General features: G+C 39.4%; 1 protein-coding gene across 1 annotated transcript; it reads left to right on the top strand.

Moving 5' to 3' along the window:
* On the top strand, nt 1–19,217 carry LOC117498991 (carboxypeptidase O-like). The gene is made up of 9 exons (XM_034151216.1): nt 1–207; nt 345–384; nt 472–573; nt 909–1,013; nt 1,108–1,224; nt 1,561–1,654; nt 2,089–2,291; nt 18,181–18,265; nt 18,354–19,217. Exons 1-9 carry the CDS (start codon nt 140–142, stop codon nt 18,614–18,616), a joined length of 1,077 nt encoding a protein of 358 aa, XP_034007107.1. The 5' UTR covers nt 1–139; the 3' UTR covers nt 18,617–19,217.
* The last annotated feature ends 446 nt before the right edge of the window (nt 19,218–19,663 follow it).

Here is a 19,663-nt window from a genome sequence, read left to right as displayed (position 1 = left end):
CATTAACCAACACAGTGATAGCGTAAGTAGTCCACAGTCGAGGGAAAGGTGTATCTTTATCTGATGCGCGTCTTCTATAAAGGCTAGGGTCAGTGTCAGCAACAGTTGCAAACAAGGAGTTTACGTTCAAAAAGTGGCAATGCTTTTCTCGGTGGGTCTGTGCCTTGTGGTGCTGCTTTCAGTGGTGGGAGCAGCCACAGTGGAGAGGTGAGTCACATCTTGGGTCAAATACTGACTTAAAGAAGGCGAATGCAGTAACACGTTACTTTTGAAGACTCCGAAATGGTTGATTAGCAATTTGATGTCTTGTTCCTCTGTGTCTCATGTATTTGGATGTGCAACAGGGTGGAGTATGACTACTACAAATACCATCCAATGCCAGAGGTGAGAAAGCAGATACTTACACTTTTTATTTATGACAGACCACTACACACATAATCTAATGTGTGTTGTGTGTATTCCACCCTACAGATCACAGACTGGATGGTTCAGGCTGTGAAGAATTACCCTGAAGTTGTGACTATAGTGGAATATGGACAGACCTATGAGAAGAGGAATATTAGCTTGCTCAAGGTAAACCAACTTTTTGACTCTTTATGTGAAAAACATTTTTTGTGACGCATAATTGAGCCATAATTTCCCAGACACAAATGCATTGGGCTTATGGGAAACCACTCTGAAGGCTGATGAAGTCATTCTTCTACAGAATTACCATCACGTTGGGCAATCAACATTTATTTCAGAATGAGAAGTTGAACCAAAAAGGTTGTCTGTTGCCACTTTTACCATTGATTTCTGAAACAGATCAGAAGTGGGCAAATACCATAATGATACTGGGGTATTGTTGTTTTGTGTGTGTTTGTGTTCTACAGTAGCCAAATAAGAAGCTATATGAATTTGTGTTCCAGATCGGCGTTAATACGGGGGAGAAAAAGAAAGCTATCTGGATGGACTGTGGTATACACGCCAGAGAATGGATCACCCCGGCCTTCTGTCAGTACTTTGTCAGAGAGGTAATTAAAAAAACAACATAATTTTCCTTTAAGCGAAAAATGATTTTGTACAACATATCTTCCAATATATTAATCTGACACTTCCTCAAATCAGATCCTTCAAGCATACAAAACAGACCCAAAGATGCAAGCGATGATGACGAATATGGACTTCTATGTCACCCCCGTGCTCAACATAGACGGATACATCCACTCCTGGAAGGACAACACAGTCAGTGCTTGAGTTTGATGGATTTTTATCAAATTACCTTTCTGGCTTAAGCCTCAAGCTCTCGAGCCACAGAAGAGCAGGATATGAGAGAATGATAGTCCTATTAAAGCAGAGGCAGTTAAGTTACAGTGAGCTACAATTCAATCAGTGAATAAATTGATTCATGGTGCTCAACACAAGTACCAAATCATCTCGTTTTCAATATAATATGAATGGAAAATGATATCAAACAGCAATCCCAGGCAGTATGGAAGTATGTGCAAGTGCCCTGTTCATTTCTTAATAGAACAACCCGGAACCAACCGATTTAACCGAGTGAACCCTTTTGACCCGTAGACTCGACTGTGGAGGAAGAACAGGTCACCGGGACCTTTAAACTGCACCTGTTACGGCACAGACCTCAACCGCAACTTTAACGCCAACTGGGGCAGTGAGTGTTGTTTTGCTTCTCCATCTGCTCATTTAGATGGCCATTATGCTCTATGTATTGCTCTGATAATCATGGGTATGCGGGTATCACACATAGATGTTACTGAAGATGTCTAATCACTGAACAATTTGTTTTCGAGGGGTATTCGAGAGCGTGGTAGAGCGCCAAAATGCTGGCATCCTACAATTACCACAATGCAACTGATGCACTACTTGTCATAAGTGAATACCCTTAATAATCTTTCAAATTCCAAAGCCCCAGTTTTGCCTCCTAAAAACGACCTGCATTTTCAATTATGTTGCGATGGAAAGGGTATTTCTTTTGACACAAAAAATACTTTTCCTATCAAAAGCTACTAAATCTTACAAACTGAACCTTTAAATATAAAACTTGCTCACCACTAGATAATTCAATTTCTTTGGCTGCCTCCACAGCGCTCGAGGCTTCCTTCGACTGCTGCGACCCCATCTTCTGCGGGACTAAACCTGTGTCCGAGCCCGAGGCCCAGGCCGTCACTTATTTCGTAGGAAACCGGAGAGAAGACTTCCTGTGTTTCCTCACCATCCACTCCTACAGCAAGATGCTCCTGGTTCCATTTGGAAACCCCAACTTCATCGCCAGCAACAACGATGAGCTGGTATTTACATCGACACACACAATGATGCATGATTTACACATGGCTGATTATGAACATACACAATATATACTCAACATAACATCACATAACAATTCAGGATTTAAGAAAAGTGTATGTGCAACTTTTGTGCCTGATTATCGCTACATTAATCAAGAGAATAAGGCATATTGCCATAGAAACTGAGCTCATGCATGTCACAAATACACAGAAAATGAGACAATCTGTTACAGCTCTATTGATAACAACCCGGTATCACGGCAAGACGTGAACATGTGATGATCTACCATGCTGGGAGACGTGAATATGTCACGGTTTCGTCCCTTCAAACGTGACAGTTACACGGTATTGTTAACATGGCCCAACCAGTGGAGAAATACCCGGAAGTGCCTAGCAAATGGTCTACCGCGCCTATTGGTCGGTTTTTATTGTCAAAATGAGATGTTTTTAATTTATTTTTTAATCATGACACTTGATTTCGCCGATTTTCTTGTTGCCCTAGCTGGTCGACACCTCTTTTAGCAGAAACAAAGGCTACATTAATGTATTAAATCGATGTTAATCCATGTGTGTGGAGGTGAGGATGTGGAATTAACGGATGTGACGTTGTGTGATTGCGTTGCCAAGCATTTTAAAACATTTTAGAAGGCCTCACGAAATACTTTAATGTAAATTAAAATGTGTGTGTGTAATGTGGTGATTGACATTATTCACCCACGGATCTATGGGTTGGGGCAGAGCCGTATAATAGAAGAGTTACGACATCTCCGTTCACTCCAATGGACCAGTTTTTTTACAGCAATGGCGGATCGTGCAGCCGTCAATAGTTCCCCGGAAGTTAGCTTGCCGCTGACTTCCGGGGAACTTTTGCGACCAGCAACACAGTAGAGTTGCAGCATAATAGACCGTTCGTGATGGACTTTTAAAGGTAAGAAGACGTTTAAAGATTTATATTGCAGATATTATCAGCACATCTGAGTCAAATGAACATGTGTATTAAAGGATGTTAGTGGATTATCCCTAAATCAGTAGATTTAGGGAACGTTTACAGATAACAGATTAGGCTAGGATACCGGATAAGGTTAGCAACACACGGTAACCATGAACAGCTATTAATCCGTTCTCCTAATGTTATTTCATCCAACGTTTAGTCAGGTTCACTATATACTTTTGTGGGATTTTTGTGGGGATTTGCAATACTATACATTTTTGGAAAGGATATTGTATAAGGATTCAGAAAATCCATGTTTCCATTTGCCCAGGTGTTTATATGGCGGCCATATTGGAATTTCCAAAATGGCCGCCGTAAAATGTAGGTTTTGTAATATCTTGACTTCTAAATAAGCTTGAACATTGATTTGAACTGCTAAACCCACATTTTCAGGATCAAGGAATCCAATGGTGCCAACAATAATTAGGTAGAACTCACTAAATTGCATGTTAACATCACTTTTATTGAGGACTTAACAGATAATTGGCATTAACTGATTAAACTGAGTTTAAAATTGTGAACCTCAGTATCATTACATTACATTACATGTTACTTGTTAGACACTTTTATCCAAAGCGACTTACATACTCAATACTGTGGACAATCCCCACAGGAGCAATTTGGGGTGAAGTGTCTTGCCCAGGGACACAACGACATGCTGACTGCAGTGGGGTTTGAACCTGTGACCCCCTGATCCGAACACCAACACACAACCCACTGCACCACAAGCCTCCCTAGTATCATCATGACATGCACATTTTGTGACCACAGAAAAGAAGCAACCTTCTTCATTAGACATCTAAATGTATACACATCTATGCATCATCATCACTATCATCATCAACACTTTCATCCATCACGGCATGGGAATCATCGTTGTTCTGGCACTGGCTACTGCACTGACACATATCAGTACAGGCTAAGTCATTAGCTCTGCAGGAACATCTTCCAGAAGAACAGTTAAATTTACATCTGCATTGGATCATCTCAATGATGGCCTTTGGGGCTGGGAGGACCTCTGTGGTTGTTGGTTTCATGCCATCCGAGTCTCTGAAGTACCCATTGTGCAGGGGATCCAGCTGCGGATCCTGCAGAGCAATGGCTGCCTGTGCCCATACCCTGGTTTGGACATGGACCCTCAAGATATGCTGCTTCAGAGCTCCAAGTGTTGGAGGGAGCTTGTCACTCTCTGCCCTGTGTTTGCAGAAGAGATGCCATCGTAGTTCAGGGATTGTCTTTATGTTGATACCCTTGGGTGAGTAGGCTGCACATACAAAGGAAGCCAGTGTGGACAGCATTCCTTCCGCCACTTCTGCTTCATCCAAAAGCATCTGCAGAGCATTGATAATATCTTCATCTGCTTTTAAATAGATCTGCAGCCAGGTTGCCTTGCCTATACGGGAGAACCTGCCTGTGTTGTCGGCCCCAGTGAATGCATGGAAAGCTGGCAATGCCTTTGCTCTTTCTTTACCTATAGCTCGCCACAGTGGTTCAATCTGCACAACACCAGAGGCCATCGAAATTGATGTGTTCTTCAGCAAGAGATCATAGTTTGCTGTGACTAGCACTAGTATGTCTGTATCTGGTGAGAAGAACATCAACCGTGCATCAGCTGGGTTTCGGTGTGATGCCAGCACAGCCTGGTGGATCAGCAGCGTGTCTGCTTCTTCGTGGTTATTTTCTTCAAAGAGCAGGTCTTTGTTGCTCCTATAGTGTTCCCAGAAGCTGACGTGATGATCAGCTTGGAGGATCCCCTGTTGTATTCTAGAATTTTGGCTGCAAGATAGTCAGTCAGATCGGCCTTCGTCTGGTCATGAAAGAGGAACCTGCTCAGTGGGATGTGTTTGATGTTGGTGTCATCTCTGACTTGGTACTGGATAGCTTTTCCTTGTCTTCGTTTATCTCTGGTTGCACTCTTCAGAGAATCTGTCCTGTATGTGTCGAACACAAGGATGATTTCATCATAATCTCTTGTTAGTGACGTCTGTCATTGAAGCAGCCATTCAGATCCTTGACTGTCACTACAGTGGCTGGTTTTTTGCTCAGCCTCTGCACAAGCACCATGCCGTCCACCAGTGCTATCTTTCGACTTGGCTGATCAGTAGATGTGGTGTCTGTGAATCCTGTATCCATTGCATCTTGGAGGGTAGTACTTCCAGCTTGAGGCAGCTGATGGTCTTCATGGGGCACATCTTCTCTTGTCAGCTTCTCAAGGAGATTGATTAACTTGGACTTGTCATGGCATGGCAGGATTGTTCCATTAGAAGTGAACAGTGCCCTTGGTGTTAGAGTAAATTCATAGTTTCCTATGGCCTCTTTCTGGTTGATGTCTCGGTTTGACCTGGCAAGTACCATCAGCCTTGCAAACAGGTCCTTGGTCTCCTTCAGATCCACAGTATTGTCCCTGAGTTTCACTGTAATCTTCTTGTTCCCAGACAGGAACATCTTATTGTTCACTTTCTTCACAGGGGCCCAGAGGCTGACATCTCCATTGATCCGCTCTGACACATAGTCTTCATACAACTTCTGGCCAGTGACATCAGCATTCAAGATCTGTGGTACATACTCATCTGGGATGTAGGCAAGTGTGATTACATTGTACAGCTTGTCACCTTCAGTAGTAAAGGGGTTTCCATGACTGAGTATGGCTGCCTTGATCTTGTCGATTGTACCATGTGCCCTCTTGACTGCACTTGGCCCAAGCTCATGGTGCTCTGTGGTTCTGTCAGCTTCCATGTCAAATTGACTCTTGAACTCTTTCGACAGACGTGAAAGTTCTGGTGTGACCATGACAAATCTCTGTCTGGCATTGGCATTGTTAGAGATGCCAATAATCCCAGAGCGAATCTTAATCAGCTTGTTCAGATGTTCGCATGCGTGGTCTGCCCCAACAGACACAAAGGGAATGACACTCTTGGTGACAGATATATTACCTGCGTGTAGTTCCTCCCAGGTCTGAGGGTGATTGATCCTCAAGTCATGCATGTCTGCGATGTATCTTGGCCAGAGTCTCTTTACTTGATGCGATCCATGGCAAAGAACAACTTGCTCAGTGGTTCTCCAGCCTGCAGATGGAATTCAAGGTCAGCATTCCGAGTTGCTGCTACGAAGAACAGCATTGTTTCCACCCGATGTAGGTAGCTCATCATGGCCTTGAACATCGCATGCTGGGATTTTTGTTCCTCCCATTCTTGGAATGCTGTGATGACTTCAGCAGTGGCCTCCAGGAGGGTCCTGTTGACTTGCTTCACAGATTCAGCCTTGATGTCTTTACCCTCCGAGCAGGCAGCTTCTACTCCCCCCTCCCCCCACACACACACACACACACACACACACACACACCAGTGTTTCCCCTAGGTTTACTGCTTTGGGGCTCTTTGATAAAAGAGTGAAAAGTGGCCGTATATAGATTACTTCAGTTGCAATTTGGTGCTACATATATATATTTTTTTGTAGTGTTAGCAAACTACTGTATTTTAATTTGATGATACAAGATGATAACATCATGACATCATGAATGACACAATAGTAATGTTAGCTAGCTTAAATGGGATGTTATAGACATAAAACCTGTTGAACTTTTCTGAGGTAAAAATGAAGATAATACTTACTGTACATGTATCAAATTATGTGTAAAATAACCTTGAAGGATGACACTTCTCATATAGTAGGCTATGTGTGGTCCACAACAAATATCAGAAGAAAATCAGAAGTCTGAAGAACAGGGCCGTTGCTATAGGAGACGAAAAACTGTGGTCGCATAAGATTTTTTGCCTGAATTGAATTTATAGATATTTTATATTTATCTATATAAGATAATGGTCTATTATAGAGTATTTGATGAAAAATAATCAAATCAATTTGTTTTTGTATACTTAAAAAAACTTTGCACAGGTCATTTTCTACCGACTCATGCATCGAAGGGTTAATGTTGTAACATGTAGTACCTTTGTAACTACCATCATTGGAATCCTTGACCCTGAAAATGTAGGTTTAGAAGTTAAAATCAATGTTCCAGCTTATTTAGAAGCCGAGATATTACAAAACCTACATTTTACGGCGGCCATTTTGGAAATTCCAATATGGCCGCCATATAGACATCCGGGCAAATGGAAACATGGATTTTCTGAATCCTTATACAATACCCTTTCCAAAAATGTATAGTTTAGCAAATCCCCACAAAAATTCCACGAAAGTTAAAATCAAGTTATAATGAACCTGACTAGTTGTGGAATTAGAGAAAAAGGGCTTCTAAACGTGATATTTTGTGGGGTGGAGGAATATAATATTAGTTAAATATAACATTGGGGCACGTGTGATTGTAATGAGTGGAGGTGGAGAAATTACGATCTTCATTTTGGAGTAGACCTACAAACTAGTATAATAAAGTTAACGTTACACAATAATAAGGAAGAGAGCTATTTGTGTGATACATCGCTATTGATATGAATTTAGAGTGCATATTTGAGACTTCCAAACAGTAAACAAAAACGTAATTTATGGATGAGTGTTTTTAGTGTATTCTGTTGATTATTACCTGTCTGTATTATATTGCAGCTCAGCTGATTTTGAAATGATGGCAAAGTGAGAGTGAAAACACAAGGTACATTTAATACTACTGTTGTATATAAGTAAGCATACTAAACATGTATTCTATCACTGTATTATATAAGTAATCTTGTTAGTGTATATTAGTAACCTACTGTATGGCAGGTGGAGGGGCAGTGATGTTACAGGTGGAGGACTTACTGGACATGTATACACTCATTACATACTGTACGTAAAATACGACCAAGAATGTGAGACAACTTTATACAAATTCATATCACATCCATTACTGATGCCATTTGTCATACTTTGTTAAACTCACAAATAATAAAGTTCCATAACTTCAGTTGGAAACAAAGACCACACCTTATCTCCCCAAGGCAATTTCCCATCCAATAGGTGTGCTATATAGGTGTGTATAACCCTTTCTCCTGTCTGTTTCTCCCTCTTTCAGCACAAGAACCAGAGGGGGATTCAATAGAGCCTGAATACCTGCACTGAGACCCTCACCCTGCACCCTGAGTCTCAACTCTCAGAGTTTTTCAAGCCTTTCCCTGTTATTTGTATTAAACCAAACATTAAGCTTCCCAATGGTGTGGTCTTCGTTTTGTGGAAAAAGTGCAAATGCAGTGTTTGAATATGATTACCTCACATATTTTGTTGCGGCTGTCTGTTTTGATTGTTAAATTGCTCCTGCTGACTTGAGCTAGCCATTTTTTCCTCCTCTCTGTGTCAGTGGGGAAGCCGTACATTCTGATTCTTACTCCTTTCTCTGAGCGATTGGAGCATCCCCAGGCAGCACAGAAATCCATGGTGGAGGCGATATGCCAGGACAACACGGAGGAAAAGGCACAGACAAACTGCATGACATGCTATTCAATGTTTATTGAATTCCATGTATTTACAATGGATGTTCCTAAAACAACACTTAACGTCATAATCATGTTGCTGCTAGTCCATTGGTAGTCACCTGTTGGTCTCCTGTCCTTTCTGAAAGTCATAAAGATGACATTAGTCATTTAGATTACTTATGTCCTCAAGTACCATGGGATTACTGAAACCACCATGAATTAAAAAAATGGTAGAAATTAATCTAATCTAAATTTTGAAGCATTCCTTGCCATCCCCTCCCTCTAAATATATCAATAAACATTAGGAAGTGATGCTCCTGACTACCATACCTGTTTAAGAAGATAATATTTGTTTTAAATAATTCAAAGCAATACACAACAGCAACAGGCTCTTTAACCAAGGCAACAGCCTAACATGTATATATGTTAACAAGTAAACTAGCTGTTCACACTATTCCTAATATTATCCATAAATATTAGCAGATTCTATTTATTTTTTAAAACATATTGATGTAAATACATACACATATCGGTATGTTGTATAAATATTGCAAATCAAGACCTTTATTCACTACTTATTACCAAAAATCGTAGTTCTATCTCCGGTAATCATGCATTCATATGTCCCGCCACGAACTTCCGGGGAACTATTGAGTAGTGATGTGTCGGTCGCGAACGAGCCGGCTCAAAGAGCCGGCTCTTTTAAGTGAACGACGGGAGCCGGCTCGCGCCCGTGAACGAGCCGTTTTTTTTGTTAAGTAAGTAAGACAGAATGATATGATGATCTCCGCGCTACAGCTGCTCCGTGCATGCATGCAGTGACATGTAATATCCAAGGATTAGAGACTGTTGGATGCTGCTGTTTTGAGCATTGCAATATATTTATTTTCACTATGTTATTTATTTCTGATTATCCTTGGGCTCAGCAAAGATTTGATGTCAGCTGTTGCTGTCTTCTTTTCTATAGTTAATACTGAAATAGAGCCCTGCTGTTTTGTCAGGGCCTTTTCTTTAAATATAATTGTAAAATGTCGATACAGTAGCCCCTTTTTTTAAATGTCTATGCTTAAGTTTTTATAGGTGTTACTATCTGCTTTGTGTAGCGTGGTTCTACAAGCAAGTCAGTGCATTCATTGGGTGGTATCAGAGAGATACAAGGGTCTGTAAATGCAATGAAAACAATTGGCCACAGCAAATAATTGATATTAAACATGTAATTTTTACTTTTGAATACTTCAGTACAAAGGATGTATTGAATAATTTAAGTGATATGTGTACACATATAAATCATTAGTCAAAACAGGGCTACATTTGATTGAATTATAAAAGGTATAATATGTGGTAAACTGAAGAGCCGTTTGGGAGCCGAAAGAGCCGGCTCTTCTTGGTGAGCCGAGCCAAATGATCCGGCTCACCAAGAAGAGCCGGAATTCCCATCACTACTATTGAGTCTCCCTGAACCACGTGACGATCAAGCATTTTGGACTTCCGCTGTCGTAACTCTTCTATCTATATGGCGCTGGGTTGGGGGTATTGTTCCGCACGGACATTTTAGTTAAACGGACTTACTGTTGATGTGAAATCCGAAAAAAAATACGTTATACACCATAACGGTGCACAGCTGATATAAAAGGACTTGTCGTTTTTAAAGATATTACTGATTTTCTTTGAATATAAGAATGTAAATACTGAGTTGAGAGAATAGTCAGGGGATTTGGGTGATGGGAGACACATCTATGGATTCAGAATTTCAATAGCTTACTGTTAAATGACGGATATACCTTTTATTTCTGTGATGTTTTACAAATCAGATATTATAAGTAAAACATGTGAAATAATATAGCAATATCCTGTACAATTATGTGAAAACATGAATAAAACTACACATCTTCAGATGTTATACATACACAAGTGTCCTACACTAATAATACAAAGTTATTATGGCTGTGTGTACCTTGTGTGCACCGCCTAGTGGTTAAAGCACGTTATTGAATTAGTTATGTATATGATATGTCAATGATCCTTAGAAAATCTTGAAATCTTGAAAGGGATATGCAAAATAGCCATTATATACAGTCTTTAATTAACTATTAGTAGAGAATAACGAGTAATGAATATACTTTATAGGGATCTGCAGATAAATGTTTAGTCTTCTCAAGCAGCAACTATCAAATATCTCTCCTGATTGTTGGCACTTGACAATCACCTTTCCCTGAATTTTACTCAGGTGTAACTAAAGCTTGATTTAAGGGTTGTTTATATTTCACATCATTAATCAGAATCTGCAAAGTAACTAAAATAAATGTAGTGGAGTAAAAATACCAGGTTAACCTCTGAATTGTAGTGGAGTAGAATTGCTGTTTTGTTTAGTAATGGATATTGAATATGGAATAAAGGTTTTGACAAGACCTGGTGTAACAATAATCAAAAAGGACATTAAAAGAGCTCCAGATGTCAATGATCTAAACAAAACAGCACACCTGAAATGTATTAAATACTTTATTAAGGGCAGTGAATTAGTTTTTTCTGTATGTTTTTCAAATCAGTGTTATACAGTAAGTGTCATAGACAGTGTTACATTGATATTATTATCCTTAAAATATATATAAAACAAAACCATTTATGATCTTTTTTTTTGGGTGGTTTACTAATGACAGTTAATTCTGTTTCTGCTATTGATGGTTTCATTTTTGTGAAAAATAATAAAATAATCAAATTCAATAACGTGCTTTAACCACTAGATGTGCCTTTCTATCAGCTGTGCACCGTTATGGTGTAAATACAGCCTATCTACCAATTGGATCAAATATAAAAGTCAGCCGAATTAGTATTGATACTGCAAGGAGACGTATTGTGTGAAAATAAATGTAAGATGTGGTTTAATTGCTAATATATTTATGATCCACGTCACGTTTTCAGTTTTGGCGGCAGTGCTTCCTGTTTGTCCAGAAGTCTTCTCATCAGGGCTCTATAAATACAGAACTACGGCAGATATGTCATATTTAATGCAGCCAAACCGTGTATTACAATGCCGTTATGTGATGACCTCCAAAGAGAAAAGCAAGCAAACTCGGAATAAAGTATTATTTTTTTTTTTTTTAAATGTTTTCGGATTTCACATCAACAGGAGTCCGGTTAACTAAAATGTCCGTGCGGAACAATACCCCCAACCCATAGATCCGTGGGTGAATAATGTCAATCACCACATTACACACATTCCTTCACATTTACATTTTAATTTACATTAAAGTATTTCGTGAGGCCTTCTAAAATGTTTTTAAATATAATTAGGGTTGGAGTTGAAGAGTTTGTAAATTACGTTGCCTGGCAACGCAATCGCACAACGTCACGTCCGTTAATTCCACATCCTCACCTCCACACACATGGATTAACATCGATTTAATACATTAATGTAGCCTTTGTTTCTGCTAAAAGAGGTGTCGACCAGCTAGGGCAACAAGAAAATCGGCAAAATCGAGTGTGACGATTAAAAAATAAATTAAAAACATCTAATTTTGACAATAAAAACCGACCTATAGGCGCGGTAGACCATTTGTTTGGCACTTCCGGGTATTTCTCCACTGGTTGGGCCATGTTAACAATACCGTGTAACTGTCACGTTTGAAGGGACGAAACCGTGACATATTCACATCTCCCAGCATGGTAGATCGTCACATGTTCACGTCTTGCCGTGATACCGGGTTGATTGATAATGGAGAACAAATGGTTCAACCAGTCTATGTGGGGGTTATGTAGGGTAAGCCAGGGGTACCCCAAAATGATTGGGTGTTCGGGGGACCGAAAAACATGAAAGACGAGAAGCTCAGTATGACCGTCCTGGAAACTTAGCTGAAGAGGTTGGGTGTGGTGAGTTACCCTACAGAGAAGACGGCCATCCAAGGCACTTGCTTCCATTGGTCTTGGAAGGGGGAAGGTCTCAAGGTTCAGCTTCTTAGCCAACTCCAAGTCTATAAAACTGGCATCTGAGCCAGAATGCACCAAAACAGGATGCCTGAGCTGGCCAGTTCGTACTATACGGGCACGAGCAAAAATAGGACTCAAGAGCACAACCAGGCAAAAAAGGTTTTAGTCAAGCGTTTAATCCAAAAGGCAAAATAATACAGGCAAAGATAAAAAAAAATATACAGATGAAGCGTCTTATTTTGGACAGTTTAAAATGCGAGGGTCGTGATCGGTTCGTGCACGTTCCGTGATGGCCGGCCGGCCCCCAGTCTGACTTGATACCGCCCCCGTGATAAATACATTTAATTATTGTGAAGCCAGCTGCAATGGATCATTGATCCACCAGGGGGTGCAGTGGGGTTCCACACTGGAGTCATGTGAAATCAACTTCTTTGTTGTTAAGATCCATATGTCACGGATAGGATCATAGTCTGTGCTAAATAAGACATGTAATCATTTAAATAATGTTGTTTAGTCGGAAAAAACGAACGAGCCGGCTCTCCCGATTTTTAATCCTAATTTAATCATCATCATTGATGTTTATGTTCGCCGAATTGACATGAAATCACTGACAAATATGAATATTCTGTATTCAACTTCATTGAAACGATCAGGATGGGTGTTATTTTTCCCCACAATGACCAAGTCGCTGCAAATGATCCCATGTTGATCCCATTTCATCTGATTTCAAATATTTCAAATGTCTGAAGTTAATAAATACATTCTCAGTGTTCAAGTCAATAATAGTCATATAAGAAAAGTACTGATCTAATAACAGAGATTTTATAAGGACTTTTCAATGTTCGACATCGCTCATGTGAAATACAGTAAACTGGATGTTGTGGTGCCGAGAGGCGGGGTATCAAAAGTACAAGATAAACTTTTATTTAGCATCTGAACACACTTGTAAACAACGTGATGCCCGGGAAGCGAAGACCCGGCGGAAACAGCTGGTCTGGTTCACTAAAATGTCCGTGTACAGTATATCTGGTACTAATGTATAGCGGATCTTTGTTAAGATCCATATGTCACGGATAGGATCATAGTCTGTGCTAAATAAGACATGTAATCATTTACAAAACATCACCATGTTGTTATGCGCATGTGCGAGATGTTATGCATGTGCGCATGTGCGAGATGGTCCGCCATGTTGCACAACTCAATTAAAAAAAGTGTGTTGGTGTATGATCACATTTGTATATGAAAATGTCAGAAGTTAATAAATACATTCTCAATGTTTAAGTCAATCACTGAAGATGCTTACGATATCATAAAATCTAAGTGTTAATGATTGTCAGTAGAGATGGGATGGCAGAAGGTGCTATATATATATATATATAATTCCAAAGCTGGTAAAGACCTTTCAAATTTAGCAATAATAGTCATATAAGAAAAGTACTGATTTGTTCTTGAATCAACTTTTTTATGGAAAATGTTTTATGTAATTTTATTTCATTTTAAATAAAATGAAAGACATTCACAGTTAATGTAATTAGATATACATTATTAATGCCATACATTTTTAAATGTAATTAGATATACATTATTAATGCCATACATTTTTGCATAAATATTTATTCAGTATGATAGCTGTCTAACAGAAGTTAAATCCATTTCTCACTTATTCTGACAATGTACTTAACCCCAAATAAAAGAACCCAATAAAAATAGTTGTTAAATAATAGTGAAGTCACGTTGTAATAACAATAACTCATCTCTCTCGGTTTTTTTTGTTTTCTTTGTGTGCTTTGCCAAAAGCCACTGTGTCAAGTGTCCTAGTTGGGTTGCCGTAACGAACAGCAGCCGGCTCTCGATTTTTAATCCTAATTTAATCGTTTATGTTCGCCGAATTGACATGAAATCACTGACAAATATGAATATACTGTATTCAACTTCATTAAAATGTTATTAACGTGCCTAAACTCAGTAATTCACTAAAAATTACTGATCCCTCCGCGTCGCGGAGGGATCTTGATCCCTGGGTGTTATTTTTCCCCATAATGACCAAGTCGCTGCAAATTATCCCGCTTATTACATGGCCACAAAGTAACGACATGACTCCCAATATTAATTAAAATGCTTTTATGGATTTAGAAAATATTTTTATTGATTTAAAAGATAGTTGTATGTATTGATTTAAATTTACATGCATCCGCTAAGAAAAATAGTCCGTTGTTACCGTTTTTTAAACAGTCAGAATGAAACGGCAGCTCTCAGCTGTGTGTTCACACTCCTAATGGCCCATCACAGCTCTCTCCCCCCCTAATCTTTCTTTTCCAACAGTTAAGTTAACTGTAGGTTACTCTGAGTGACAAGCTTACAGTTAGTGAAGTAACACTTTTTTTTTGTGAGTCACGACCTCGCTGTTTCATTCTAACATAACGCTCCAAATATGACTGTTTCCACTCGGACTTCAATACAGCAACACCATTGTTTGGTTTCCATGGTAGCGTGTCTCTTTAGTAGCGTGCACTCCTTTCCTGTAAATTACAGGTCCAGCCAGGCAAAACAGTAATATGAAATATGAACGTTAGTTTTTAACTGAAATGATCAAATAAAGTCAAAATGTCACAGTGTTTACAAACATTGACCATACCGTTCACCAGCCCCCACCCCACTATGTTGAGTATAGCCTACTCTTTGTTTAAAACGAATTGGCCATCGGAATGTGTGTGTCCCAACCCCCCCCCCCCTGTGATATCTCTTCTCCAGCAGTCTGTAGTTTGTGTTCGCAGATCATCACCCTTAGCTATTTCAATTACCTCTCAAACAACCTAAACTAGTTATAAATGTTTATTTTAAATAAAGTATGTTTCTTCACATGTTAGGTCTTGAAGGTTCATTGAAAGTAAAGCTTACTTTGGTTCTTGTGCTCTAGTTCTTCAAGGAATCTTACTGAGAACGTTATGTTTCCTCTGACTGCTTATGCCAAAAGCAACGACAAATTATCTGTTTTAAATACCTTTTTAGACCGTAAACTTTAGAATGAAATGTAATACCGGTTAGTTTTTTGTGTTCATACTGACAGAAGAAGAAATAAATTAAGTATGAATGAGAATAAGACTTATGTAATGTATTGACATTTGATCAGTAGCCTATAAATGTATTACTAACTTTATCCACTGTGGTACCGAAGCTTGGATCACCGCCAAAGACATGGCCGAGGGCAGCTGGCAGCTTTCAATATTTTTCATGTGCGATTCTAACGCTTTCAGAAAGTGAAACATACAGCATCATTTGAGAAAAATAAATCAAAATAAGCGTTATAAATGAACCCTGACTACTTGTGTTTAGGACTCACTGTATTTTGCTACTCTCTAGGTCTGTGGGCCAAATCCAGATATGGGGGGGGGGGGGGGGGGGTTCTGTTAGAAGGTGCGACGGGGGAGGGGGGAGAGAGTTAGACGCTCGTGAATTGTCAACGGGGGGGGCCTCTCTGCACGGAGGAGCCGCGGAGAAGTGAATCACAGTGATCTCATAAACATATGACCAATGTGCGAGGGTGATGACATCAGAGCATCGTCCTATGGGCTTAGCCCCGGACAGGTACAACAGGTATTCACTCAGAGGGGGGTAGTTACCCATTTACATGTCAAAAAGCAACAAACAGTGGACGGGTGGGGGAAGTATACTGAGAAGTATATAATGAGAACTGCTACCAATGGTGGCCTATTTAGTTTATTAAGAAATACATATTTGTAGCTTTTTTTTAATCTGCAGTAGGAAATGCAGAGAGTAGCGACAGGGCTGGTCCAACCTGATCTGTAAAGTGATCTAACTAAGTGCTATTCATTTTCTTGACGGGGAAGTGCAGTGTAAATGGGGGGCTTATATGCATTTGAAAAGCAATATAAATCACACAGTTCGTATACAATAGGCATTAAAAGCACCGTCGATAACCATTGCCCTTCTCCTATTCAAACCAAAAGAGAAAATGCAGATATTACACTCTGAAAAGAAAGGGTAGACATATCTGTACTCTTAGTGCCAAGTAGCTAAATAAATTCTCCAAATCAAACCAAATCAAACCAAGATATCTTGGGTATTCACTCAGAGGGGGGTCGGTGAACCGGGCAGAGTTTTTCGCCGGTCAACGTGTGTGAAAGTTTAAAGTTTATCATCTAAATTTGCCGAAACAAGTTTAATATTCTGAAAGCCAAGACTTTGTTTATTTGAAATCAGATGAAAACAAACTGTAACGGACCCATATTAATCATATTCCGAGTCATAAAGACTTTATTTAAAATAAACATTTATAACTAGTTTAGGTTGTTTGAGAGGTACAGCTACCATTCTTTAATTAGATGTTTGATAAGTGCATGCAGATCACATAAAACACGTACACAGATACATTATTTTGTATTTTTATTAAATTCGACAATGTCAATTTCACTTTCCACTATGTCCACCGTTGTTTTTCACAACCAATGGCAGAACTTTATTGAGGCCTGTAATTAGTCGTTGCGACTCTGAGCGTTAGGGAAACCCATCATCTTGATAAAACATGAACTTTTCTTGTTATCATTTTTATTGTGTTAACAATTAAGTTAACAGGTATTCACTCAGAGGGGGGGTCGGCTTCATAGTTGTATTTATCATCTAAATTTGCCGAAACAAGTTTAATATTCTGAAAGCCAAGACTTTGTTTATTTGAAATCAGATGAAAACAAACTGTAACGGGCCCATATTATTCATATTCCGAGTCATAAAGACTTTATTTAAAATAAACATTTATAACTAGTTTAGGTTGTTTGAGAGGTAATTGAAATAGCTAAGGGTGATGATCTGACTTGAAGTGTGTGTTTTTTGCTCCTCCCCATTCTTTAATTAGATGTTTGATAAGTGCATGCAGATCACATATAGTAAAACACGTACACAGATACATTATTTTGTATTTTTATTAAATTTGACAATCTCAATTTCACTTTCCACTATGTCCACCGTTGTTTTTCACAACCAATGGCAGAACTTTATTGAGGCCTGTAATTAGTCAACTACAGGTCTCTTGAAGTCTTTTTCTTCCAAAAAGCTTGTGACAAGATGTTATTGCTCTTGGGGCATTAAAAACAAGATTTTAACTTTAGTTTTTTATATAATATCTGCATTGTCTCTTGTGAAAAACTAAGTCTTAGTTTGGCCATAGTTATTTAATATATAGCGCCATCTCCTGGTTAAACCCTGAAATTGGAGAATAGTGGGAGGGCGTAACATTCCTGAATACTGGTCTTTGGCAGGTCTTAGGCAGGTAACTGGCTGGCAGTAGGCAGGAAGCTGTATGCTGGGGTCCAAAATAAGAGGCTCCATCTGTACAGGCTGGAAGTCTTTTTTTTGTTATTTTACATCTTCTTGTAGTTGTTTTACCTTTCTTAGTGCTCATTTTTCTGTTGTTTTGCATGTCTTTGCAGTCATTATGGGTCATTTTGAGACAACTCATTTCAGTTTTTTGTTTTTTTTCTTAAACTGAAGAAAAAGTAAAGCACATAGAGCTAATACAGTTGCTTTCAATGACTGTATAACAAAAGCTAATGTGTTTCTTCAGATGAAGGTAGGTAGGGGTGCAGCAGACGCCATTCGGAGCGTGCACGGGAAGGACTACACCGTAGGAACCACATCGGATATAATGTGTAAGTCCACACATCACAGATGGTCACAGATTTATTTGACTTTGTTGCCGTGCTAGCAGAAAAACAGCAGTGTACCCTCTTTCTACAGACGCCAACTCTGGTTCCTCCCCAGACTGGGCCCGGATGCAGGGGATCCCCTTAACCTACGCCTTTGAGCTGAGAGATGACGGGACGTTTGGCTTCGAGCTTCCCCAGGATCAGATCCAGCCGACCTGCGAGGAGGCCTACAGCGGAGCCCTGCACATCATCACCTACGCCCACGACAAGACCTTTAGTGGGGCCGCTGCAACCGCTGCAACCCTGTGGAGCATGCTGTTAGCCTTGGGTGTCACCGGCACCACCCTGATATGAGGGGGGGGAAATAACTCCAGCTGTTTTGCTTTAAGTTGCATTTATCTTGAGTATGTTAGGTTAGGTTCAAGGAGAGCTCCAGTTTTTTTTCAAAAGACAACTTTTTTTTTATCCTCATTTAAGCTATACATTTTTGTAGATTAATTATGATCAAAAGTATGTAAATGCATCGTACATACCAATGCACCTTTGATTCAATGTATTTTAAATAAATCTATAATTAATCATAGAATTCCATACAAATCTTATTTTAGGCAATGCCTGACACATTAGTATATCCACAAATCTTTTTTTATTTCATTGAATATGACGACATACAAATAACATCTGGCACCAAAGACAAATACAAAATAATTTAATATGTGAAACGTGTGTCTATATTGTTTTAACCACTTTTTCACAATAATAACATACATGAACTTTCAAATGAGTGGACATGTCCATAGTGAATGCACATTGCCTTATGATGTCACCTGAAAGACAGTCAAATGACTGACTAACTGATTCTACGTAACTACATCATTTTGGAACAAGTATTTATACTCTGTAACACACTTGTAAATTACCAAATTTCAGTAAACATACAATTTGTCATACATTTGAAACTAATGGGTAAAATAACCTTGTATCAATGGTACCTTATCAAATTAGTATTGGTCTCGTGTGGCGTTCCACAGGGATCAATCTTAGAACCCTTAAGGCCTTTGAACAGCAGGTCAATATTTTTCACCAGCAACAGAAACTTCACTTAAACCCCGACCCATAATAACCCTAAGGACCCTGAGAAATGCATGCCCCAAAAGTGTGCCAGTTACCCTCTGCTTTCCAGTCTGTCCAGATGTTGACAGCTTTTCCTCACCCCAAGTGCAACAGAGCGACCTGCCTTCCTCGTCTAAAAGCATTAGTGCTTTCATCCTTCATTACGAAGAAACAGCCCATGATGTGAGCTTTGATTCTGTCTGGGACACACACTGGGTTTGTGCACACAGCACAGAAACTGAGACAGGTCTTGTCTCTGTGTCTTATGAGCAGCTTGTGAACAGACAA

This window comes from Trematomus bernacchii, unplaced genomic scaffold (genome assembly GCF_902827165.1).
Source record: "Trematomus bernacchii unplaced genomic scaffold, fTreBer1.1, whole genome shotgun sequence".
NCBI classification, from domain to species: domain Eukaryota; kingdom Metazoa; phylum Chordata; class Actinopteri; order Perciformes; family Nototheniidae; genus Trematomus; species Trematomus bernacchii.
This window is presented reverse-complemented; position numbering and strand designations above follow the sequence as displayed.

What these genes read in the sequence shown, in the direction of transcription:
- LOC117498991 (XM_034151216.1), top strand. Translation starts at nt 140, where the DNA reads ATGCTTTTCTCGGTGGGTCTGTGCCTTGTGGTGCTGCTTTCAGTGGTG. An exon ending in GGAGCAGCCACAGTGGAGAG is followed by an intron (nt 208 to 344) that starts GTGAGTCACATC and finishes GATGTGCAACAG; the next exon opens with GGTGGAGTATGACTACTACA. An exon ending in CCAGCAACAACGATGAGCTG is followed by an intron (nt 2,292 to 18,180) that starts GTATTTACATCG and finishes GTGTTTCTTCAG; the next exon opens with ATGAAGGTAGGTAGGGGTGC.